The 27,301-nt window shown below is 40.1% G+C and overlaps 1 protein-coding gene across 1 annotated transcript; it reads left to right on the forward strand.

Annotated features, from left to right (window-relative positions):
* Positions 1-1,940: 1,940 nt before the first annotated feature.
* Positions 1,941-26,442, forward strand: cand2 (cullin-associated and neddylation-dissociated 2 (putative)). Its single transcript, XM_050037956.1, has 24 exons — positions 1,941-2,107; positions 3,839-3,982; positions 4,691-4,845; positions 5,011-5,134; positions 6,246-6,303; positions 6,970-7,168; positions 7,547-7,652; positions 8,687-8,829; positions 9,574-9,884; positions 10,668-10,809; positions 11,021-11,139; positions 11,291-11,446; positions 12,221-12,442; positions 12,560-12,766; positions 15,555-15,742; positions 18,205-18,364; positions 18,442-18,582; positions 19,411-19,550; positions 20,558-20,733; positions 21,201-21,296; positions 23,399-23,568; positions 23,650-23,814; positions 25,087-25,194; positions 25,928-26,442. The coding sequence occupies exons 1-24, from the start codon at positions 2,040-2,042 to the stop codon at positions 26,156-26,158; spliced, it is 3,729 nt and encodes a 1,242-aa protein (XP_049893913.1). The 5' UTR covers positions 1,941-2,039; the 3' UTR covers positions 26,159-26,442.
* Positions 26,443-27,301: the final 859 nt, after the last annotated feature.

Consider the following 27,301-nt stretch of genomic DNA (forward strand, 5'->3'; position numbering starts at 1 on the left):
GCTGAATGTACACAAACCTTTAACAACTGAATACAGACAAGACTGAGATACTCGTAATTGGTCCTTAAAGTCACAGACAGAAAATGCATTCACACTTGGAGTCACTGTCTCTGAAATACAGTGACCAAGCCAGAAACCTTGGTATTATTTTGGATACTGATATCGGTTTTGAAATTCACATTACCAATATCACAAGAACAGTGTTTTACCACTAAAAATATATCAAAACTCAAAGCATTCATATCTCAAACTGACTCTGAGAAACTGGTTCATGCATTCATCTCAAGCAGGTTAGACTACTGTAACACTCATTTTGCAGGATTATCCAAACAAACAGGTACCAGCTCATTCAAAAGGCAGCAGCCAGAGTCCTTACAGGTACAGAAAAAATTGAATGTATTACTCCGGTACTGAAAACACTTCATTGGCTCCCAGTACGATATAGAATCACCTTCAAAATCCTGCTTATAGTCCATCGTGCACTTAATGGTTTGGGAACATTTCTGACTAGCTCAATGAATAAAACTTGATCAAGCCTCTCAGGTCATCAGGCAAAGGTTTTCTGGCTGTACCCAGAATCAGATCTGGTTCTGATGAAGGTGCCTTTACTTACTGTGGTCCTGCTCTCTGGAACAAGCTACCTGCTGACTTGAGGTCCATTTGTATGTGTTTGTGAATGTGTAGTTATTTAATTGCACTTTTTCTGGCCATTTTCTATGTGATTATGTTCATGGCCCGTGCTTATACTATATATTTATACATGTTGTTGTTGTACTTTGAGTTTACGTGTGATGAAATGTTAAAATGTGCTATATAAATAGAGTCTTCATGGCCATTCCCACTGGCACACCAGTCCTCATTCACCATGAAGCACATGCCTCCTCCCCTTCTCTTGCCAGAGTCCTCTGTATTGTCTGATCGTCAGATCTTCCAGTTGACCTCATGTTCAAAAGTTTGATATGACTCCTAAGTATTTCAAAGATGCTTGAATGCTGTTTATATACACTTTAACTTGCAGACCTGCCATTTATTTTGTACTTTTTCTATTTGTGTGTATATCAGACGTCTGTATTACTGTGCTTCATAATAAAAGTATTTGAAACAACAATTATGTTGTTATGGCTACTGTTGAGCAAATCTAATTTAATTTATATACTTTATTAATCCCCCTGAGGGGAAATTCAATTTTTTCACTCTTGTTGTCAGTTACACATAGGTCCGAACACACACATGCACAAACAGGACGTATACATGCACTAAGTGGAGAGACTTCAGAGTGAGGGGGCTGCCTGGGTCAGGCGCCCCAAGCAGTTGGGGGGGTTCGGTGCCTTGCTCAAGAGCATCTCAGCAGTGCCCAAGAGGTGAACTGGCACCTCTCCAGCCACCAGTCCACGCTCCATATTTGGTTCGGACGGGGACTTGAACAGGCGACCCTCCGGTTCCCAACCCTCAGTCCCTATGGACTGAGCTACTGCAGATTACACCACAAAGCAAAAACTTTATAGCAATGATGGTTCATAAGTGAGTACATTTACTCAAGTACCGAGTACAATTTTGAGGAACTTCTACTTTAGTATTTCCATTTTATGCTACTTTACATTTCCACTCCACATCTCAGAGGAATATTATATGGGGTGGGGGCATAGATGTATAATAAAAACAAAGGAAGTCATTTAATCCACAAATTAACACTGTTTAGGATATAACGAAACAGTTGTTAACACTAATTCTAACGGATGCTTGACCTTTAACACTCATTAACCAACACAAAATATTCAATGACCTCTCACAACAGTTTATTCCGCAGTACTCCATGTGTCCACACGGTGGCGCCATCAACCTGACACACGTTCCCCGTCACATCTATTTATATCTGGACCGAGTGTCAGGTTCCCCGCCGCTCCGCTCTCTGCTGCTGCTGCTCCCTGTCCCCTGCACGCTCGCCATGTTGTCGGGTTAAATCAGTCGTCACAGTTTTGTTTCTTTGTTAACACTGAGTAAGTTTTCATATCTCCGCTGACAGCAGCCAGAACACCAAGATGTCCAATGTGTCCTACCACATCTCCAACCTGCTGGAGAAAATGACATCAACTGACAAAGATTTTCGGTAAGACAGTTAGTAAAGAGCTCGTGTGTGGGTGACAGTGAGATGACACTTTTTAGTCCTGACTCACTCTCTGTCTCATTATGTGACTCTCATTTTACTTGTTTTTACTTCTTGATTTTAGATGGATTTATTGTGTGTAACTGCAGTGAAAGTCCAAGTTTAACTATTTAATGAGTGTGTCACTGAATGTAGTGAGATATAAGTGGTGGAAGAACTACTCAGACACAAGGGAAAGTAGGTTTGTATGGGGGACTTACTCATAGTCAGCATATTACATACAGTAGATGTCAGTTGGCACACCCCCAGTTTGGAGAAGCAGGTATGGAGACTAAGCAATGACCTGCTGTGGACAGAGGCAGCAGCAAAATGTATTTTAGCCACTTTAAAAAAATTCCCACCTAAAAAAGTGTGTGCTGTATTGAGAATATTTTCACTGCTTTACTTTGGTGTCAAACAGCAATTTCCAAGGTGAAAATGAAGCTGCTATATCTCTCTCTTCAGAGCCAGACTCCACTGAAAAAAACCCTTGATTTAACATCGCAGAACACAGGAGCTGCTGCTCTACTGCTGCCTTGAAAAGTTTGTTTGTGTTACTGTGTGACTTTGGTGTTTTAAACGGTCACTTCAGATTCACCAACATCACACAATAACACTAACTAACTCTACGTTATCAAGGCAGCAGTGGACCAGCAGCTCCAGTGTTCAGTGAGCTAAAATGACTGTTTTTGTCAATGGAGTCTGGTGAAGTAGACGAAAGCATAGATGGAGAACGGGCACACTGACTGGAAGGTGAAGCAGTGAAAATACTACTAGCGTACACTTAAAATTATATTATTTTTTTTGAGTACATTTCACTGCTGCCTGCATCCTCAGCAGTACATTACTTAGCTGCTGTGTTGTACTCCAGTCTGCGTCTCCAAACTGTCAACTAAATTGTAGGCCTAATATAAATCGTGCACTAACTCTGAATAAGTGCCCCACACAGCCACACTTAAAAAAATCAGAACTATCCCTTTGAGTAAAAGGCCACAGTGTAAACTTAATGTGTGACAAGTAAAGTTCCTGCATTCAAAACTTTACTCCAGTAAAGCACAAAAGTTAGCAACCTATACTCAAAGTACAAACAGTTAAAGTGCTCATTATGCAGAATATCCTATTACAGAATAATACATACAGTATAATGTCACTGGATTCTAATTATTGATGCATTAATATGTTTATCAGTTTAATGTTGCAGCTGGTAAAGATGGAGCTAATTTTAATTACTTTCTATACTGCTGAGCAGCCTGTGAATTTCACCATCGTATCAATGCACTTTTATTTATCTGTATTAATCCATCAGAATTGATTCATTGATTGTATTTTGTAATGTTAATCTTAATCTGCAACTAAAGTTCAAATAAATGTAAAGTGAAAAGCACAATATTTGTGGAGTAGAAGTATAGTACCTAACCTTAGTATTTGTACCTCAGTCCAGTTCTTGAGTAAATGTACTTGGTTACTTTGCACCACTGGAGATAAGAGTGTCATTAAGTCAACAACATTTTAAAACAGGTTTTACACAACTGATTAAGTTGATTCATTTATGATTGGGTCTTCTGTTTCCTGTTCCTGGGTGGACATTTAATGTCATAACATAAAATCAGGCATTTTAATTTGTTCAACTCTTCCCGATTCTTTTTCTCCATTGTTGTGTGTATTTGGTGTGTTTGTGTGTGTGTGTGACACCAGGTTCATGGCGACCAATGATTTGATGCTGGAGCTCCAGAAGGACAGCATCAAACTGGACGAGGACAGTGAGAGGAAGGTGGTGACCATGCTGCTCAAACTGCTGGAGGACAAGAACGGGGAGGTGCAGAACCTGGCTGTGAAATGGTAAAAACACAGAGGATGTTTGAACGATGATTTACCTCCTCATCTCTGTTCAGGGTGATCTGAGGGGGTTAATTAAGGACTATGCTGCATTTTGCATTTAATGATATTGACATTACTTTGCAGAGTGCAAATCAAAATAAATGTTAAATTCATTGGTCAGACATACAAAACACATAGAAGCAATTTAAAAAAAAGTAAAACTAAAGCCACAATACCTGCATCACCTGTAATAATACTTAAATAATAGTACTTAAATACCTGTGCATCATCTCAGGGTGCTGTGTCCTCTATGTTCTCCCTCTCTAACTGTTGTGGTTTGAAATTATTCTCAACACACAAATCAAACCAGAAGTAACCACAGACTTATAAAAAAAGTTGAAGGACGTGTCGATCGTTCTAAACGTATTTTTCTGATGCAAGAAAATCAGTCTTTGTTGCATTTCTGTGTCCTCAGATGCTGCACAGTCAGTAAATGTTGCATTACTGTCATTCTCAGTTTCAACATATTGTAAGTGAACATCAGTCTTTCTGTTCTGGCAAAGAAACAGTACAAAAGACACTCAAAACTTTGTAAGAAAGTGTTTAGTGATGTAATTTAGGGTGTATTTACTCTTGAAATGTTCATACAGTGAGTAAACTGTGACAGGGTCTGTAATGCACTGATGGAAACTGATACAGAGAATGACTGCAGTTATGTTTGCTTTGCAGCCTGGCCCCTCTGGTGAGTAAGGTGAAGGAGCCTCAGGTGGAGACGATGGTGGACACGCTGTGTTCAAACATGGTGTCAGACAAAGAGCAGCTGAGAGACATTTCCAGCATGGGACTGAAGACTGTGATCGCTGAGCTGCCGCTGTCTTCATCAGGTGAGGGCTGAGATATCCTCATTAATGGCGCTTTACCCTTAATTTAAACATGGCGACAAGCAGTTTCTGAAACCAACTTTTCCTATATTTTTATCTTTTAGTTGTCGGATCTGTTGCTGTTTTAAATTTCCTTCTGGGTTCTTGTATTTTTTTGTGGGCTGCCAGGTTTGACCCTGACAGTCAGTGTGTGTAAGAAGATTACCTCTCAGCTGATTGGTGCCATGGGGAAACAAGAAGATGTCTCAGTTCAGTTGGAGGCTCTGGACATCCTGTCGGACATGTTGGGAAGGTGACAACTAAATGTTACAAAACAGTTTTAGCTGTGCTCTTTGGTCCAGACTGAAATATCTCAAAAACTTTTGAATGGACTGACATGAAATTTTCTACAGACATTCATCAGAGGATTGATTGATTGATTATTTTTATTATCAGAATTCATTCTGAAATTTGTCTTGCATCCAAGACACTTGTTTCTCATCACAGAATTCATTACAAATTACAAAAATATAACATTAAACATCCATCAGACAAAATATACCATCAGACATGTGACATGTGCTATGTCCAACATCAAGGTGGCTGTGGTGCCTCCAAGTCCCTGCACTAACAACTATTCAACATTTTAACAGACTGAGGAATAAAAGTGTCCCTCAGTCTGTTTCATCTAACTTGGGGGACTCTATATCTCCTGCTGGATGGCAACAGCTGATACTCTTCAAATAGAATATGCGTTGGGTCAGACAAAATATTGCCTGCCAAGGACAACATTCTTCTAGTATATGCGGCTTTAAAGATTGGCTCAAGTGTTTGACCTACAGTCTTAGAGCAGATATTTAGCAGTCTCCCGAGTCGAGCTTTAAGTTGTACTGAGAAATCCCTCTGACTCTGGTGATCCCTCAACATTGTGTCTAATGTCACCATGAAGTTCACAATGAAATATCTCTACTGGATGGATTGTAATGACATGTTTTACAAACATTCCCTTCAAGATAAACACTGATGATCCCTTGACTTTTTCACCTGGTGCCATCATCAACATTTTATTGTTTATGACCAAATACCTGCAGAGCTAATGACGTTCCCCTCAGCCTCAGCTGCACTTTGTGTTTACTGCTAATAAAGTAAATGTTAGCATGCTGACATGCAAAAATCAGACTGTGAACATGGTAAACAGTATACCTGTTAAACACTAGCTTGTTAGTCATTGATGATACATGTTAGCATGTAGCAAACAGCACAGCCTCACAGAGCTGAAAGCACAGACCAGAATAGACTCTTGGTTGATTGATGATTCATATGATTAAGAATTTTGGACACTCAAACATAAAATAGTTCAACTATCAATTAAGGTTTTTATTTAATTTTATGGGGTTTTTTATATTTTATTTTTCATCCTCCAGGCTGAGTGGCGCTCTGGTCAGTTTTCACAGCTCGCTGCTCTCCAGTCTGCTCCCTCAGGTAAGAAACAATCAGTCAGACTGTGGCGCTAAATGACCAAAGACAAGTGTGAGTGTGGTATATTTTATCTCCTCTCGCTGTGGTGGTAGTGGTCCACAATAATAGCAGTAGTAGTATTCATACTTTTTTCAGTGCTAATAGTAAATTCAAATTATGTTTATCTGTATTTTTACAAACAGAAATATTTAACATTGTTAGCAACTATTAGATATTGATTAACTGTAACACTTAATGGTGAAAGTCTCATTATATATAGTTGTTAAATGATGTATTGACATCACAAACATAATTAACGTCTGTTGTATTTGTAAGTTAAATGTTCGTAACCTCTGTCACTGTTTAAAGACTCATAGCATGGGAATATTGTCATCTATTATCAATACACAATGATAGCTAATATACAGTATAAGTAATAAAATATACTGTATGTTTGTGAATAAATGAGAACACTAATTCAAAATGTGTGTGAAGTGAACTATTTTTATTGTTTTCTGTGGCATGTGCTTCTATTTTGCAGCTTGCAGCTTTTTTTTTATTTTGGTCATTTTCTATTCATCCATCTATGTTTTCTTTTATCCATCTCTCATCTGTCTGTCTTTTCATTCAGTCATTCATTCACTGACATATTTATTCATTCATTCACTCTTCACCCTGATGCTCTGTCAGTTAACCAGCTCCAGGATGGCGGTCAGGAAGCGCTCCATCTTGGCTCTGGGTCACCTGGTACCCTGCTGCAGCCCCGCCCTCTTCTCCCAGCTGACTGAGCACCTGTTGACGGAGCTGACCAAGGGCCCGCCCACTTCCATGACGAGGACGTACATCCAGTGCCTAGCAACCATCAGCCGGCAGGGCGGCCATCGAGTCGGTGAGATCTGCTGCTACGTTACTTTGGTTCCCCGACAGCTGTCATGTTGATTTTTATATACTTTTATTTATTTTTGAACCACGTCATAGTCTTCCACCAGTGTGTTTGGCTGACATGCTCACAGTGTATGAATCAGGACAGCCTGTCAGGTCCTCGAGTCTTTTAGTTCAGGACTTTTGGTGAGGTGGATTTTAGTTCTTATGATCTCTCTAAAGTGACAGATGTTCCCTCAGGAGACCAAATCAGCAGCTCAGCTCAGGTTTAGGTACAAACTCATAAATGTACATTCATTTTGTCTCTTCATTGTGTGTGTGTATGTGTGTGTGTGTGTGTCTGTGTGTGTGTGTGTGTGTGTGTGTGTGTGTGTGTGGTCTGTAGGTGAACATTTAGAGAAGCTGATCCCGATGGTGGTGAAGTTCACCAGCGTGGAGGACGATGAGCTCAGAGAGTATTGTTTCCAGGCCTTTGAAGCTTTTATACGCAGGTACACACCATAAAGCATAAACTGTACAGTAGAGACGGACGACATGACAGCTCAAAACTGAAGTCAAAACACCACGATCGCCCCCTGGTGGCCACACTAAAAGATCAAAGTACAGTTCAAATACATTTTTTAGGTAGTTCTTATCAGACTGATGTTTGTTTAAGTGATAAGTCTGGCTTTAATTAGTTATCTGATGCTATGAAAAGGGGCGTTGACATCATGATTGACAGCTGTGTGTGCTGATCGGAGCGCTCGCGATCAGTGCTGCTTGTGATTGTTTGGGCCGTTGTATGGGCAGGGACTCAAGACCGCAGAGATCGCTACTGGGCAGGCTCTGGCTCTAAAATATTATGTCATCAGCGCAAAATGGCAGCAGGAGTATCCTGAATATGTTGACTTCTTTTATATACAGTGGGAGCATGGATGTATAAAGAGACCTGTTGACAGCGTTGGAGGCGTGGCCTCGTTCATTCCTGTGAAAGTAGCTCAGTGGCGCATGAAGCCAAAATGGTTCAAGCTGTGAATGACTTTACCTGGATTATTGGTGCTGCTTGTGCACTGTGCGCTCCATAGAGCAGACACACTACAGACTTCCAACGGCTGAGCAGGCTGCTTCCTGGTTAGCGCTCCGTTAACTTGAATGGGGATAAAATGATTAAATCATGCGGCTCCTCTGGACTTTGCAAATGTTATCAAACTGAATGGATTAAATCTTGACAGTAACATGAGTCATTTTGCACGGGTTGTTGTGACGCTCAAAAAAATGGATCCACTGATTTACAGATGTGTATTTCAGCATGTAAGTCAATGGAACAAAGTCTTTTTGGACTGCAGGTCATCACGTGATGGACCCAGAAAATGAAATTCCACTAGTTGGCCACTATGAAAATTGGCTTCAATGCCTGGCGCACTTCCTGGGAGGAAGTAGAGACCTGTCGTCCATCTTTATGTACAGTTATTGATTCAGACACACACACTCACTCTCTGTCTCTCCCCCTCTCTGTACTGCTCATGCTTTGTCCTGTTACTGACAGGTGTCCAAAGGAGATGTCCCCCCATGTTGCCACTGTAACACAGCTTTGTCTTAAGTTCATGACCTTTGACCCTAACTACAACTATGATCACGAAGAGGAGGAGGAAGAAGATAGCATGGACATAGAAGACGGGATAGAGGAAGGTTTGTGTTTGTTTTACAGTATTATTTGTTTTCAGTTTTCATCTTTTGGTTCACTAATATGTTTTGTGCTCATGCTCTTCCCTTGCAATTACGAGTGTTTTTATTACAGAGGTTTGACATACAATCTATATTCTCCCACCTCATCCTCCTTAGGATTGGCCCCGTAGCTGTCACTTACTAGGCAGGGTTTAAGTTCCAACATCACACCAGAGGATACTGCAATCACTGCGACTTGCACTCGAGGTGCTAACACAATTCCAAAGTTTCCACATGTGATTATCGTCACTGCAAACAGTCACCTACAGCACACCTTACGCCTGCCGTGACTGTCTGACTCAGTTTAACCCGAGCAATTGGTGGGGGAAAAGCAGGCAGACAACAACAAAAACAAACAAAAGTTAAAGAAAGAAAACTAGTCCGCCCCAAGGTCAACACCCACATCTTTTTGCCTGTTACCAGCTCACATGCCAGGGCGGACTAGACAAAGAAAAAGACCAAAGCAAACAAAACCAAACAACAAAAACAGTCCCACAGCGAGAGCAGCTAATGGACCACTGATTCTCTGCAGAGACACAAATGGATAACACTTTATTACAAAATATTAAAATGCATACTGATTAAATGCTGAAAAACTACATGGCTGAAATTTGAAATAACTGGTATGTCGATCACATACTTCAAATGTTTTCTTTGAATGTACTTACTTACATTCCTTCTTCCTCTGATCTCTTCTCATGACCCCAGAATCAGACGATGAGTACAGTGACGATGACGATATGAGCTGGAAGGTGCGGCGCTCCTCCATCAAGTGTCTGGAGGCGTTGATCAACACTCGTCGGGACCTCCTCCTCTCCTTCTACTCCTCCATCTGCCCCGCTCTGCTGACCCGATTCAAGGAGCGTGAGGAGAACGTGAGGGCGGACGTCTTCGCTGCCTTTTCAACGCTGCTGAGACAAACACGGGTGGGATCGAGTCACCGCGGCCTCATCACGGCCGGGTCAGACTCAGCGGTGAGCAGGGAGGAGGAGCCAGCTGTCACCATGCTGAAGAAACAGGTACAGAGTGATTGTACTTCAAGTACAGAAGCAGTGATTTGCAGCATGTTAAAGATGGGATGTTCTTTTTCAAGGGGAGGACATGAAGGTGGGGTCAGCCCAGTTTGAGTTACCGAAACATCCCCTGAAGACTTATAGAAAATAATTAGCTGAGTTATTGATCAGTGGATAGAGCTGTATAGCTGAAATACGGTATGTAATTCAATTTTAAAGATGAACTTTTACCATGGTCAGATCTGTGTTTTTAAGGTGATACATGTGTTTCCTAAATCAAGTCTGGTCTGAATTCACAGATGTGTGTTCAGGAAGGACAGGAAAGGTTTGACTGCATGCTGATGGACAAAGCTTTTACTTAGGAGGTGCACAATGAGAACTGCAGATCTGATCAGAGCAGCACACACATTTTAAATTAGCTTTAAAATGCTGATGGTTATTTATTAAGTGTTGCCAGATTTTGTCTCTTCTGGGTGAACTAAGACACCCTGACTCACCAGTAGTTCAAACACTGTACTGGATTCATATGATTTTGCCACTGGACATAGTCAGGGGTTTTGCAGTATTGTCCGATATGAACTGGTGATAAGGTTGAGTTTAGACGACACCTACACACCACGTCAGAAACTAACATCTATGGCAAACAAAGATTGGTAAATCTGTATTGTCACTCCTGTTTTGGTTATCAGCAGCAACACGATTCTCTCAGACAGGTCAAACAGAACACACTTAATGACACAGTAACCTAATATGTGTGTGTGTGTGTGTGTATTTGTATCGTCTGTCCAGGTGCCGGTGATAGTGAAGGCTCTCCACAGACAGCTGAAGGAGAAGAGCTTGAAGTCTCGACAGGGCTGCTTCTGTCTGCTCACCGAACTGGCTCACACTGTACCTGGAGCTCTGGAGCAGCACATACCTGCACTAATACCTGGTACACACACACACACACACACACACACTTCATTTTACACTGCCTTTTTCTTGCTTTCGTTCTTTGCTCATCCCTCCTAACAGCTACGTCTTTTCGTTTAACTGCTTTGTGTTCTCCTCCCCCTGCTCTCTCCTTTTCTTCCACCTTCTCCCTCTCCTTGCTTCTTTCTTTTGCTTTCCCTCCTTCCTCCTCCTCATCCTCCCTCCCCCAGGCATCATCTTCTCCCTGACAGACAAGTCCACCTCCTCCACCATGAGGATCGATGCTCTCTCCTTCTTCCATGTCCTCCTCCTCTCCCACCCTCCTCAAGCCTTTCAGCCACATATGCAGGTTCTTTAATCATCCTCTCAAGCTTTGCCTCATGAAATATACGTAAAATATACATATTGTTTAAAAGATTATTGACCTTAATAACTGAAAAAGCATCTTAAGATGAGCTAATAAAGATTTATTTTCTCTCCCTGTGCTGTGGTCCCTGCAGGTGCTGCTTCCTCCGGTGGTGGCGTGTGTAGAAGACACTTTCTATAAGATCACCTCGGAGGCTCTGCTGGTCACCCAGCAGCTGGTTAGAGTGATGAGGCCGCAGGGACAGACCGCCACAGCTGGAAGATTCGACCCCAAACCGTTTGTCAGAGAGGTGTGAAGGGTCGGGTTTGATGGGGTTGTTCTCTCCTCTGATCTGTGATGCTTATTGTTTTGCTCTGCTCTGTCCTTTCCTGACTGATTGTTAATTTCACCTGTGGCTGTAATATCACAGTAGAGTTGTTATATTCTGTTGTCATTATTAACACCCTGAACACAGGTCAGCTGGCCAGACACTGTACGAATGTGGCCTGATTTTAGCCCCCGAATTCTGCCAGATCAGTTGTTGTTTGACGTGCAGTTTGAGGGGTCATAACTAGGGTTACAGAATTCCCGGTAAATTCAAGGTTGAAACTTTTCATGGGAAATAACTTGAATTTCTGGGAATTAACAGGAAATGAAATAGAAATATAGGGGTTATTTTCTCTGGCTGTATTTACCATGTCGTATACAGATAGAAACAAACCAGTTACAACATCATGAGCGGACTAAAATCCATTAATTTGCCAAATAAATCCATTATTCTGTCAAATACATTGTAAAATGTGCCATGTGGTGGTTTAGCTTTGAAAATCTGAATCACCTATCTGGTGTGTGTGTTTGAAGACGCAGCCGTCCTCTCATAAACCTAATTGAAATTCTCTCTGGACATAATTTTCTGGAGGTTCTGTGCTTTGTTAAATGTTAGCTCCATTTCATTGACAGGTAACTAACTGAGTGTCGCAGGTGGCTGTGCAGGAAGGCCGAATTAAACATGTTCAGCAAGCTGTTGGCAGTGTTTGCTGTTTGAAGAGATTTGTAAAAAATCACAATATTTTATTTCTCCAAGGTGTTTTCTGTAACCCTGAAGAGGCTGAAAGCAACAGACATTGACCAGGAAGTGAAAGAGAGGGCTATCTCCTGTATGGGCCACATGGTGTGTCACCTTGGTGACCACCTGGGGGCGGAGCTGCAGGGCGTTTTGGCGATCTTCCTGGAGAGGTTGAAGAATGAGATCACAAGACTGACAGCGGTCAGGACCATCACCCTCATCGCTGCGTCACCGTTAAAGGTTCAGTGCAACACAATCTTTATTTGACTTTTATTTTTTATGCACTTACAAAAAGATTTACAAAGAAGAAGCCGTGACTAAAAAGTTAAAAGTCTTTCTTTCCTCCGTCTTGTCCAGATCAACCTGTCGTCCATCCTTTCAGAGACTCTGTCTGTGTTGGGATCTTTCCTGCGGAAGAACCAGCGCGCTCTGAAGCTCGGCACGCTGGCGTGTCTGACTGCGTTGGTCACGCATCACGGTGCCAACATCAAACCTGCAGCACTGGAGCCCGTTCTGAGTGAGCTTCCTGCCCTGGTGGACGAGAGCGACATGCACGTATCACAGGTACTGCACTGAACTGAACACACACACACACACACACACACACACACACACACATTAATGTACTTCCACCACAAATGTTCATCTGTATTTGGGTTTAGATCTGCATTGAAATATGGACAGTGACAGACAATTATGGTTTGGGAGAAGCTGTTTTGTTTTTTTCAATGATAAATTGTACAAAATGTCGAATGGCTTAAAATCATGACGACTTATAGCCATTTGTATTGATCATATTTTTGTAGCACTACCTATAGTAGTAGTGTTTCCTTATCCGCTGTGAGGGTCCAAAGGACAGAGGGAAGTTGTATGCTGTAAAGCCCTCTGAGGCAAATTGTGATTTGTGATATCGGGCTTTATAGATAAAATTGACTTGAATTGAATAGTATGCCATCGAACTTTGCAGGGTTGCTTGGAGTGGATATGAGCAACTTTTGTCTAGATTGCACTATGTGTTTAAGAGTTTTGTACGTTGATGTCAAATAGGCATGAAGAAGAAGAAGAAGAAGAAGAAGAAGAAAGCCAGGAAGAATCTGAATACCTATGATAAATAAAAAAGATGAGGGGCTGTGTATCAAATATGGTAATGATTCAGTGTTAAAAATAGTGGACAATCAGTTGAGGCACACAAAGCCAAGTCTGTAATTAAAGATTAGTTTTGATCCAAGTAATCCAAGAAAACGTTAATTTTGCTTTTATACTTATAGTGTAACTTCAGCATTTTTTTTTTTTTTAAAGATTTTTTTTTTGTGCTTTTTGCCTTTAATGGTTAGGACAGATTGAAATAGGGTGAGAGAGAGAGTGGGGGTTGACATGCAGCAAAGGGTTGCAAGCTGGAGTCAAACCTGCAACCACTGCAACGAGGCATTGCCTCTGTACATGGGGCGCCAGCACTATCCACTACACTACCGACGCCCCAACTTCAGCATTTTTTAACCTTGACCCTATTTTCCCACATTTTTGTGTCTAAGTGACTTATGGAGACAACAATATTTAAAATTAGTCCAGTATTGAGCGAGAACACTGCAGCCGGATGTGGCAAAACAGGCTGCGGGGTATCACTAATGGACAATTGTCAGAGGTGGGTAGAGTAGCCAAATATTGTACTCAAGTAAGAGTACTGATACTTTAGAACAATATTACTCAAGTAAAAGTAAAAAGTAATCATCCAAATAATTACTTGAGTAAGAGTAAAAAAGTATTTGGTGAAAAAACTACTCAAGTACTGAGTAACTGTTGAGTAACGTTTGATTTATTTGTAAAATAAGAACATGAACGTAATCAATCAATCAAAAATAATAATCTGCAAATTCATGTATTTTAAACGATACCCCTTTAACTAAAACAAAAATAAATTAAATCTTTACAAACATAACATAAATCAAGGCACAAGACACACAAATATACAGTGGTGTGAAAAAGTGTTTGCCCCCTTCCTGATTTCTTACTTTTTTGCATGTTTTCCACACTTAANAGGTGGGCAGAGTAGCCATATATTGTACTCAAGTAAGAGTATTGTTGCTTTAAAACAATATAACTCAAGTAAAAGTAAAAAGTATTCTGCATTAAAACTACTCTGAAAAGTACAATTTATCTAAAAAGTTAGTCAAGTAAATGTAACTGAGTAAATGTAACTAGTTACTACCCACCTCTGACAATTGTGCACCATCAATGTGCATCCACTAGAAGTGCTTGTTTTTGCCCCTGACAGGCTCAGATTATTCTGTTTGACAACATTATGGAAAAGATCCCTACAGAGATAGAGCTTTTGTTATAGAGTATGATCCTATTTGTTTAACCAGAAACAGACTCAAAATCACCATCGCCTGTGGTTGCCAGCTGCAGCCTTCAATACTGGACCAATTTCCAAAATTGTTGTTCCCAGTAAGATTTGTTTATAAGCAGTCCACTTCAGTTAAGTTAAGTTCAGTTCAGTTCGTAACACATTAGAAGGGTTATTTTTGCGTTTTTATCGTCAACAGTTGTGTATTGTACCAAAAGAACTGTTCCATCCGTAGGTACATGTCTGTAAGGGATACAGCTCTATGGGTACTATACTGAAAAAATACTACATACTACTATACCGTAATACTATATTGTTTGGTGGAAATTCGGCTTTAGTTGGCACAAAAAAAAAGGCACAAAACATGGGAGAACAGGTTCCAGGTTGAAAAATACATTACCCTATAATGGTTCTGGACTTTCACAGAAAGCCTAAATCTACAATAAAATTTAAAGGATTTAATTTAAATTCAAACTCCAGCCACACATTCCCTTTCACTTTTAAATATGTCACCTTATAGAAGATGAAGATGCTTTAATTTCTGCTTCACTGTGACTTTACTTTTCCTTCAACATGTCAAACTGTGACTCGAGGTGCTGGGGAGCACAACTTTATGAAAAAAAGTAGTATAAAGTGTTTAGTGTCTCCAGAGGGAGCTGTTTGAAGTCTGATAAATATTCTCAGATCTGTCTGCAGTTGAGTTGCATTGTGGGTAATGTAGGCAGCAGGTTTTTACATTAAATGGAAGAAGAATGTGTGACATTAAATAGAGAATATCTCTAATTCTGCAGCATCAGCCTTGATTTTATAGCAGCATGATGTTTAATCTGTGGAGTTCTCTTTTAAGTAGTTTTTTTAGATATCCTGCAAATTAACAGACAAACAAAAAATGTTTAAGATCAAAAACAACACCTCCGTGATTCAGCTTTCCGTAACACAAATCTTGCTGAATAAAGATATTGTTATATGACACGTGATACATGTTGAAGTTTACATGTCTCTGCTCAGGTATCCGTCACCTTGCTGACCTGCATGGCCAAAGCTTGCCCCTCCTCTCTGGCGAAGATCAGCTCCTCCGTGCTGCCGGGGATCTTCAGACTCGTCCACTCTCCACTGCTGCAGGGTGGAGCGCTGACAGCCATACTGGACTTCCTACACGCACTGGTGCTGTCCAAAACCAGTAATCTGGGCTACAGGTGAGATGGTGTGTGTGGATGAGCTGCAGTAGCTGCTGTATCAGTTTGGGCCCAAATGTCCTCACAACAATAGAAAACTAGGAGAGGTTTTTACCCAAGTCAACAGTTTTCTGGGAAAGCTGTTTAATGTTGAGGATAATTGCTAATGGGTTGTTTTTCTTTCTTAAATGCTGATATGAATCTGATATTTTTGGATTTAAGATATCATGTTCTTCTCGCCAGTATTCGAAGACGACCATTTTCATGTTGACGAAGTTCGAAAAAAGCAAGATTGCATAAATCCAGTGTTTCCCTCAGGCCTGTAAACAGCACTTATCTTATCAAGTGACATGAAAACTTTCCAAAACTCACAATGCTGAAATTATTTTAGGTGATTAGAAGCCCATTAAAAGACAATATAGACATATTACAGCACGTTTAACCTTTGACATGCCGTTATAATGAAGTCTCAAGTGTGTGGAGTCAAGACATTGATGTCCAGCTGATTACAAAATGATCCCTAAAGCGAATTCTATCAATTTTACACATAAAGGTCAGTTATATTACGTCTTCTGTAGCTCAGGAGGAGCTTTGTGGTCTGAGGAAATAACCCTCATTATCCCATTGAAGGTTTTCTCAGCTTGAGCTCAGAGACGACAAGTTTAGAGCAGAAAGTCTGTGTTACAAAGTGCGGGCGTGGAGTTTGAAAGACAAGGCCTTTCATGAGGGGCACCAGACTTTTGGAGTTTGACCCCCACTGGAGACCAAATCTCTCAGCCTTTGCCTTCTTTAACTTTTGTTGTTTTTAGTCACTGAAGTGCACTTTTAAATTAGTGCACTTCTTAAAAAATGTATTTGTTTAACCTTTATTTAACCAGCAAGTCTCACTGAGATTGAAAATCCCTTTTACGAGAGCGACCTGGCCGAGGTAGCAGCCAATCAAAACACATATGAAATGCAACAAATACAACATGTAATACAAAAATCCATGATAAAACAACAACGAATCAAACATAGTGGCCTCTAAAGTAAAACAAGCACACGTCTCTGTCACCACATCCTTTATGACGCCCTTAAATTCATTGATGGATTTAAGTGTTAGATCTTTTTGGAAATTGTTCCATGTCCAAGGTGCATATGATACATGATACTAATCTCTCAACTCTCATTTCATGACTGCAGAACATCTGATATTTATCTTAATCAGGAATATTTTTATTTGATTTTAACAGGATTACACAATGCATATATTCACAACAGGTATCAAACTGAAAGCATATATATGACGCCGGGAACAAAGCATGAAATCCAATCATAGTCCTCCCCATTCCTCTAACCCACTAAAAACAGCTGGAATATCATCAATAGGACGGTCTAACATCTCCTGAATAGTACAAAAATGACAGACAAGCTGAAAGTCAGGCTCATTATTAAAAGAGAGTGGGAGAGATGCTTGTGTAAAAGGCAGGTTCAGAATGATGGGGGAAGTCATCAGAGTATACACTGACAGAAAGCACCAAGAACTAGAAACAAACACACAATCTTCAGTTTAACTCACAGCTCTGGAAGTATTTCTATCTGAGTTACAGATTGAGTAGTGTATCTTTCCAAGAATAAGGCAGGACATAATGTCCCTCAGCCACTGGGCATGGGCCGTCGGGCCAGCAGAGAGGCAAAGGACAGTGTATTAGCATTGGATCGGAGTCAGGTGTAAGGAACGTGTTATTTAGCTGTTGATTTGGAAGGATGCACTTCAAACTTCTGAGTTGAAGGCACATATTGTAAGTTGCCCTCAAAGCTTTGTCACCAAATCAAAGCCGTACTTTGATCAACGGTGTCGTTAAACGGGACAAATTTGATTTAATTTGGAGATTAATGGGACAATAATGCACTAATAAACAATTTTTTTATTGACTTTCAGCTGTCGTATCGTGATGACGAGTGTGTCGTGATATCGTCCGATAATACTGTCAAAATGAATGATTATTAAGAAATAGTATTTAAATAGTAAGACAGATAGCTAGTTAAGCTTTTCTTTATTTTTCATGCACCTTTAGGAGGGTTTAGTGAGACTTAATGTGTAACAGTGGAACACAGTTGATTATTTTAAGCATCAGCTGAGTTATTTTATGTTTGATTCTGAATACGTTTCTCATGTTGTGATATAAATGGATTTTAGGGGGAGAAACTGATTCATATCGTGGCATTCCTGCTTTTAAAATATACTCACTAACTTTGAACTAATTTACAAGTATGCTTCTGTGAGTCATTAGAATAAAATGTGACACTAAAATGTGTTAAATCAGATATTGTTTAAACTAACTTCTCTTTCTTTAGTTGTGTAAAATACTTTGTATGAAATGTGCAATATAGATTAAGTTTATTACAGTATTACTATATGAAATATTCTGACACCTCCTCTCCTCTCCTCTCCTCTCCTCTCCTCTCCTCTCCTCTCCTCTCCTCTCCTCTCCTCTCCTCAGTCAGTTGCTGAAGTCTCTCACAGATCCGTTCCACAGCTCCTCAGCAGACTCCACCATCATGCACAGACAGTCGTACCATTCTGTCGCCTGCTGTGTGGCTGCTCTGTCCTCCGCCTGCCCCAAAGAAACACCAGCCACTGTAGCCAGCCTCCTGAAGGAGGTGCGTCGGAGTTTGTATGATGGTAAAGTACAACACCTCCTGTATCAGCTTCACTAGATCTCCTCTCTTCTCCTCAGGTGAAGAATCCTGGTTCTCCAGAGTCTGCTCGAGTCCTGGCTCTGTTGTGTTTGGGGGAGGTGGGGAAGAGTGGCAGTCAGGGAGGGTGTAAGGAGGTGCAGGGAGTCATCCTGGAGGCCATCTCCTCCACTAATGAGGAGGTAAGGCATAAACAGCTCCCAGACTACAACCCATTATCATCATGAACATCATGTTTTGCCCATTCAGCAGTTCAAATTCCAAAATTGTCCAATTTATAGTTCAGACAGACAACTCATGTTTAAATGTTTATTTCAGCATCAGAACATAGTTAGAGTTTGGCCCCCTAGCCGGAGCCTGCAGGTGTATGCTGGGGTAGAGGCCTGAAAGAGTGAATGGCAGTACTGATGAAGGGCAGCAGCGGCATGGACAATGCAAAGGGAGAGCTGGGAAGATTTTGCAGCTTAAATGGACCGCCAAATTTGCAGCGTGTGTTTGTAGATGACATATGGGGAGTGACGTATGACGTGTGTGTATGAATCACAGCAGCTCGGATTCAGATTAACAGATGATTTGTGCTGATAAGATCTAACAAAAGCCTTGGTGCTAAGACACCAGAGGGAGATTTCTGTGATAGTTAATCTGAGCAGCAGCAAGATAAATCCCCCCATGGTGTCTCAACACTGGTGGAGGTGGTGGTTGACGACTGATGAGGTGAATAGAGGCTGCTTCAGGTGGTGGAGGATACACACAGCAGCAAGAGAACCATATTTTAAATGAGGTTGAACAGCAGCAAGCGAAATGTCCAGTAATCTGTGTGGATGGTACATCGTGAGGTGGAACCTAATGAGCTCTGAATACATTTGTTTAAAGTGAGGAAATAAACCTGCCCTCTCTCTTCAACAGTCAACACATGCAGTTAAACCTTTCCCTGGATGTCTGAAGGTAGAAAAAGACTTTACGCATTTGCTTATTTTTTGACATTAATAGCATCTAGTTTGTGGTTTCAGGTGAAGACAGCCGCGTCCTGCGCTTTAGGCGGCATGGCGGTCGGCAGCCTGAATGACTACCTGCCCTTCCTGCTGAAGGAGATTTCCTCCCAGCCACGGAGACAATACCTGCTGCTGCACTCCCTCAAAGACGTCATCAGGTGTGTGTGTGTGTTCATCGGGGTCTGCTTGTTTTTTTATAATGGTAAAATTTTGCTTTTACATGAAACTTCTTCTGGTTAAAATTCTTTCAGTGTTAATTGTTCAGGAAGTTTTTACAGGGAGCAGAATTATCAGTGGAGGTGTCTTCCTCCAAAACGGACAGACTAGTTGATTAAAACTGGTGAAAACACTGAATAAAGTAGTTTCACATTACAAATCAGTGTTTCTCCGATGCTGTTTGGCATGCCAGAGATGAGCAGTTCACCCATTAAATGCTATTGTGTGCTCACTTTATTTATGATCCAGATGTCCAGGTTTTTTTTTTACTGTCAGCCAAATTATCCACAAAGGGTCTGTTTGGTTTGTCTGTTTCGGGCTCCTGTAGAAACATGACGGGGCGACACTGCGATCTTCAAAAACAAGGTCCCGCTTCCTCTGTAGATATTAACGGTTTATTCTAAGATAACAAATACACAAAAGTCATTTTTAGGTGATTATATCAAAGAAAACATACTTATTATAATATGTTTGATTTCTGCAACTATATCTGTCTAAAACCTTCTGGACCACTGGACCTTTAAGTAACATTGTCAATGCCACACCACCACTTTTCTTTTACTTTTTACTAGTGTTTTTACAGTGTGGTATTGGTGTTTTTATTAAGTAAAGGAGTAAATACCTCCTCCACCACTGCAGAAATCAATTCATTCAACCTTCAAGTGTCTTTTGTGTGAGGTGAAGCATTGGCAGAGGGAAGAATGGGGTTTTGTTTTTTGAACTGAGCAGAGTATACTTTAGACATAACTAGTGAATTTAAAGGTTTTTTCAAATGGAGATGTGTTTCTTCTTTATTGCAGCTTTAATCTGAGAGTGAGAGTGAGAGTGAGAGTGAGTCTGGTAAAGGAGACGTATTTGACTCTTTCCGAGTGCAGCTGTAACCAGATTCTTTTTAAAGTTCCTTAAAACTTTGTTCTCCTCCCTGAATACCTTCTTTCTCTCTGCCCAGTGCCTGTCCAGCCTCCAGTCTCTCACCCCATGTGGAGTCTATCTGGGCGCTGCTGTTTAAGAACTGCGAGTGTCAAGAGGAGGGGACCAGGAACCTGGTGGCTGAATGTCTGGGAAAACTGACCCTAGTCAACGCTGCTCAACTGTTACCCCGACTGAAGCAGCAACTTAAAACCGGTACGATGTGTCAGGAGGGAAATATGTTTGTCTGGGTCTGAGAAATTAACTGTGTAAGATGTTTGTGATGATGGAAACGTTGGTGGCCAGTTACTCTGTCTGTCTGTCCAACACTTCAGTCCAGAGCAGAATAACTCTAGAAATACTGGTCAGATTGTAATGGCATTTAGTTTCGTTGTAGGTTTGCAGCAGTTTTAATAGGGACGGTTTCTTCCAGCCATGTGTCTATAGTTTTGTAGTTGTGTCAGACAATCCAATAATGAACATTTAAATGGCATCAAAACCACAAAGAAATCTGTTTTATATTTACTTTATTTCACAAAGCCTAAGCATTATGAGGATGGCAGGAAGTTGCTCAATAGGGCCCTTACTGTGATGAAGTTACTGTTCCTCTTCCATGATTCTGTTAAAGGTTGATTTATAAAATGACACAGTAATAAAAAAAATCTCCTCCTGCCCTCTCACAGGTTCTCCTCTGGCTCGCAGCACAGTGGTGACGGCTATCAAGTTCACTATTGTTGACCACCCTGCTCCCATAGACGCACTGCTCAAAGACTGCATAGGTACGACACACAGGCACCAAAACACACTTTTGTTTCACTTCACTTTTCAGGACAAATCTGAACCTAGTTCTTATTTTAAAGGATAGTTTCACATGGTTTTAAAGTCTGTCTTAAAATTCCAGTAAAATAAAAGTTAGAGCATCTTCATCTTCAGTAATGGGATGTATTTGTGGTGGAATTTAATCATGAGAAGGATTTGAATAAAATTTACAGATCTGGTGTAACTGAGCTCCACCCACACCTCCCTCACTCATGTTGTTAGATCAGGAGGACCATAATAGTAAGTCAATACATAACTCTAACCACACTCTGTAGACATGTAAATACAGCTTTTGCCAACTGAAATTGAAACACACACCTCCTACTATTACTATAATAACACTCTTGCTAGATACCCACTAGCTAGTTTCATATGATTGATGGAGTTAGCTAGTCACCCAGAATCACATTTGTTAGGATACATATATGTAACCACCCCTGAGTTAAAGATGAATCTGTTTTCACATACAAGGAAGTCACAGTACAAAGTAAAACAAAAAAATGATGTTTATGTTATGGAAAAGATTAGTTTTTCTCTTCACCTCCAGAAAAATGTGTTCATTAAATTCTGGGCGAAGTGGGTGAAATTATTAAGACCCTTGCGACCTGATTTTGTGGAGTTATCATACAAAAGACCCTGTGACAAACCTCATTGACTGCTATTCTATTTTTCTTTCTTCTTTTTTGTCTCTTTAATCCCCCTCAAGTCTCCCTGACATATGGCACTTATATGTACACTTAATCTCTCCCAAAATGCTCTACAAAGCTCTTAAATTGTGAAAAAAAAATTTGAACAGCAGGAGAAATTACTTAATCACATTTTATGTTTTGCTTTGTAAACTGTTGTCGAAAAAAATGATAATTATTAAAAAAAAAGGCGGAACAAAAGAAAAAGAAACTAGTCCTGCAAGTCAGGAATCGTAAATATGAAAAATAAATTAAAAGAGTGTAAAATATAAATGTTTTAAAATGAAGAGAGCTGTGCATTTTTGAAAGAACAAAGAGGCCGGAGTGTGCATATTTTCACTATATAAATAACAAAGTGATATAAATATTTGTATTAATGTAACGAGTGAGGGGAGATAAAGACAGATGACAACTTGGACGTGTATTTTTAATTTCACTGTCTTTAAAGCAGCACTCACATTACACTGGAAGTCATTGGTCACTGTTTCCATTACTCCTGCCCATTAGAGATGGGGTGGGACAATATGGTATCGTTACATAGATGCCAAGTATCAGTTTTTATTAGAGAAATTGTTAATATTACAAATACAAATTTATTTGTTGGTACCTTACTAGAATAATAAAATCAGTTGCTTTTTCAGTCCACTAGATTGTGCTGCAATAAAAATGACTGAAGTGAGATGAGCAGACTGGAAAATTATGGATTAAAGAGATGCTGACAAAGTTTTTCTATGGGGGCATAATCTTCAGGATATAATTGCAATATATCAAAATATATGTTATTGCAGTACTCAGCATATCACAAAACATTTAAAATTGCAATAATAAAGTGTCATGGTGATGTCATATTGTTGGGCGTCTGGTGATTCCCCCCCCTAGTGTCCATACTGGTGTGACAAGATGACATGTTAGTGGAAGTGATGGGGGACAAAATCCACTAATATGAGACTTCAGGAGTCTGGGTTTGCCAAATTTAGTCTGCATCTTCCAAGATCTTAAATTTTCTGTTTAGCATTTTCACCTGTATTTGACAAAGTCGAGGCAGAGTGGAAACACGAGGAGGAAGAGAGTTATGACATGCGACAGAAGTTCCAAAAGAATCAAACGCAGGACTTTGTGGAAATGTGGCATGCGCTGTAACTACTCAGCTACCAAGGAGCTCCCAAAGTTAGTGTTTTTAGATTGAAATTTACTTTTTCAATGCACATTTGGACATGTGGGTGTAGCTCTAAGACAGACTTTCACCTTTCACCATAAATCTAAACCCAAGGCCCAATCCTGAACTAACTTCATTCTACTCACTTCAAACAACTGAAATTTAAATGAATCTGTCTGTTCAACAGCAGTGACCTTATCAAACTGTCTCTGTTTGGTAGGCGACTTCCTGAAGACCCTGCAGGATGGCGATATCAACGTGCGCCGTGTTGCTTTGGTGATGTTCAACTCAGCAGCTCACAACAAACCATCTCTGATCCGTGGTCTCCTAGCAACAGTCCTGCCTCACCTCTACAAGGAGACCCAGATCAGGAAGGACCTCATCAGAGAAGTGGGTTTAGAAGCTGGGAATGTTCATATCTGATGTTTGTAACTTAATATGTAGATGTTATAATCTGTTGGTGTGCTGCAGGTGGAGATGGGTCCATTCAAACACACTGTGGATGATGGTTTGGATGTGCGTAAAGCAGCGTTTGAGTGTATGTACACTCTGCTGGACAGCTGCCTGGAGTCGCTGGATGTCTTGCAGTTCCTAGATCATGTGGAGGAAGGACTCAAAGATCATTATGATATCAGGGTGGGTGGAAACATCACATCAGATGATGTCACTGAGATTTAAGTCTGGAAGATAAACTGCCTCTTTGAACAAGCAAAACTCATGAACAACCTTTTCAACTAGCTTTTACAGTTTAATTCAGGCATGGAAAAAAAAACTAAGTTCATTTACTCAAGTACTGCAATAAAGCACAATTTTAAGGTTCTTGTACTTCATGTGAGTATTTCTATTCTATGCTACTTTATACTTCCACTCCACTGCAGCTCAGAGGGACATTTTGTACTTTTTGCTTCACTGAATTTATCTGATAAGTGACTAGATATTTTGCAGATTCAGATGAATAATACGAAATATAATCAAGAAATAAATGATGATGTGTCATTATAGGATAAGAATACACATTGATGTGTCAGTAACTATAATTTAATATATGAAGTGGGCCATTCTGCATAATAAGTACTTTTACTTTTAGTACTTAAAGTAAATGTTGATTTTGATACTTTTGTAGTTTTACTTCAGGGGCCAGTGTTTAAGATTTAGGGGACTCAGTGGCATCTAGCGGTGAGGATTACAGACTGCAACCAGCTGAAACTTCTGCATAGAATTCCTTGCATGTTCATGCTTCAGGAGGTTTTCACCTTAAGCCGAATTATCCACAGAGGTCTCTTCCAAAGCAAACTGACTCAGAGATTTCATCTGATTAAAACACTGAATAGAGCAGTTTCCTGTAAAAAAAAAAACAAAAAACAGTTTTTCCGACACTGCTCATTGCAGAGGGGTTAGGAGCTATGGTGACAAACGCCAATACTCAAATGGCTCTACTGAGAGCCAGTGTTTCGTTTGTCTGCTCTGGGCTACTGTTGAAACATGGTGGTGCAACATGGCTAGTATTGCTACATTTACTTAAGTAAAAGATCTGAATACTTCCTCCACCACTGGTGACAGTTTGAAGCATGTTTTAACACCTGCATCACGTATTTCCCTTCACAAATTTGTGCTCAAGTTTTGGAGAAATGTGACGATGTTGCCAAAACATCCACCATCTTTATCTAGTTTGAAGATAGGAAGCAAAAATCAATTAAAGCTCAGTAAGAGGTGCACTGATCCACTCAGGTGCAGGAAGAGTTCATGTTGATGTTTAAGTGAAGGACAAAACTGTAAATAATCTGCAGCAGTCATTAAAGGTTATTTAGGCCTGGCTGTGTCTGACTATAGAAGTGTCTCGTCCATCTTCTTGACTCGACTCTCGCTCTTTTTCTCTTGTGCGTGTGTGTTTTCGTGTGTGTGCTGTAGATGCTGACCTTCCTGATGTTAGCCAGACTGGCCTCTTTGTGTCCTGCAGCTGTTCTCCAAAGACTGGACAGACTGATAGAGCCACTGAAAGCTACCTGCACTACCAAGGTACCAACACTCTTTACAAGTCCCTAATTCATATCATGATTTATATAAATGCTAAAGTGTGGCATTGCAGGGACAGCAATCCACCACCGGGCTTTGCAAACACAACTTGTCTCAAACTACTTGTTTGAAGTCAAAGTCCAAATTTGACACAGTGGTACTTAACTTAGTATTTTGATTTTTATGCTACCTTTAATTTGACATAAAAAACCAAATGTTTATATGACATTATTCAGTGCTGTACTTGTCTACCCACTGGTATGAAAGTATCTAAACTTGGCTCCATACTGACAAACTACAACATTAAAATTCTCTCACATGTATTTGGCAGTAATAAAAACAGAATGGTGTAATATTTTGTAATAATATAACACTGTGGAAGGAGCCATACTTCATAATGAGTACTTTTACTTTCATACTTAAAGTGCATTTTGATGATAATGTCACTGTCCTTTCACCTCAGTAAAATGTGACTTAATTTTTTTTTATCAGATATAATTAATTAATCATGTAGTTACAAGTATTTTTAGATTGTGGTATTTCTACTTGACTCAAGTAAAGTATCTGAGCACTTTTTTCACCACTGATGTACAAGTGTAAATGACATTTATTTCACTTAAATATTGATGCAAACTAAAAACTCTGACTCTGAAAATGTCATAATAACTGATTAGAGTGATGACGATTCCCACTACACAGACAAACCTAATCTCCACCCTTCCTCCTCCTCCTTCAGGTGAAGGCCGGTTCTGTAAAGCAGGAGTTTGAGAAGCAGGAGGAGCTGCGGCGCTCGGCCATGCGCGCCGTCGCGGCCCTGCTGGCTGTGCCCGAGGTGGAGAGGAGCCCCAGCATGGCCGACTTCGCCAACCTGATCAGAACCAATGCCGACATGGCCTCCATCTACCAGAGCGTCCAGGGCGTAGAGGGAGGAGGCTTCGGGCCCGCAGAGAGCATGGATATGAGCTAGACTCTGGGTGACGGAGGAGACGTTTTGTTATGATGTTTTTTATAGACAGGGTTCAGACACAGTAGATTAAAGTGTTTTAAAGAAGCACAGTGCTGTTCAAATTTGTTACACAATCACAGCTATATTTTAAAACTGGGCTTTTTAGGATGGATGTCCTCTCTGGGAAAAACACATTTAATGTTTGACGTGAACTTGAATGGTTTCTTTTGTCCATCTCATGTTCCTCCCAGTCAGAACTGTGTTTAATGTAGGTCACATGAAATAAAGTGGACGCAACACTTTGAGACGCCTCAGTGCAGTTTGTGTCTGAGTGCATGAGATCTGATATGTTGTGCCTCTAGATTTAAATCATCATGCTGAGTCTGTTTTTGCTTCCAACAACATGAACATAACGTAGACAGGTGACAGAGGTGTTTCAAAACATTGATCTGTATCAACAGGATGAAGCTTAAACTGTCTTAGTTAAGAGCAACATTTTCCTCTTGGACCACCATTTGTAACACTGAGGTTTTAAAAGAGCCCCAACTTTAGTTTGTACAAAATAACAACAGCCTAATTATATTTTGATGTGTTTTTTTCTTAATTACACAGAGAATAATGCAATAATGACAATATGACATGAATGATGACATATGTATATGTATATTTTATATTTAATATTTAGCATTGAGTGACAGTTATACAATTAAAATCACAGTGAAAAGCGTAGTATTAGCGATGAACACATTAATGCATCACTAATTATAATGCAGTAATATACTATATATATATTGATCTGAAATGGGCCATTCTACAAGTAAAGTATTTTTACACTCTAGTACTGCTACTTTTATTATTATTATTAATGATATTGATTATTTTTATTGTTATCTTCTGCCACTTATTAGTTTCAATCATTGGATACTGTGTTGTGTGAAATATATCCAGGTTTCTTATCACTTTAGTAAGTTGCCAGTTCAACAAACAAACAAACAAACAAAAAAATAAGAAAGATAATAACCAGTGTATATTTTAGGTGGAAAATGTTAAATGTGTTATTACATCATTCCAACAGGGGGCGCTAAGTGCAGGCGAGAGGTGAGAAGACTGACGAGAATGAAGAAGAATTCAGAGCTAACGGAGGAGACGTTTGCTATACTTAAT

Source organism: Epinephelus moara, chromosome 24, assembly GCF_006386435.1.
Source record: "Epinephelus moara isolate mb chromosome 24, YSFRI_EMoa_1.0, whole genome shotgun sequence".
Lineage (NCBI taxonomy): Eukaryota > Metazoa > Chordata > Actinopteri > Perciformes > Serranidae > Epinephelus > Epinephelus moara.

Coding starts and splice junctions, on each gene's coding strand:
- cand2 (XM_050037956.1), top strand. CDS start 2,040: ATGTCCAATGTGTCCTACCACATCTCCAACCTGCTGGAGAAAATGACA. Junction 15,743..18,204: donor ACCAGTAATCTGGGCTACAG/GTGAGATGGTGT, acceptor TCCTCTCCTCAG/TCAGTTGCTGAAGTCTCTCA. Junction 18,583..19,410: donor TCTCCTCCACTAATGAGGAG/GTAAGGCATAAA, acceptor TTGTGGTTTCAG/GTGAAGACAGCCGCGTCCTG.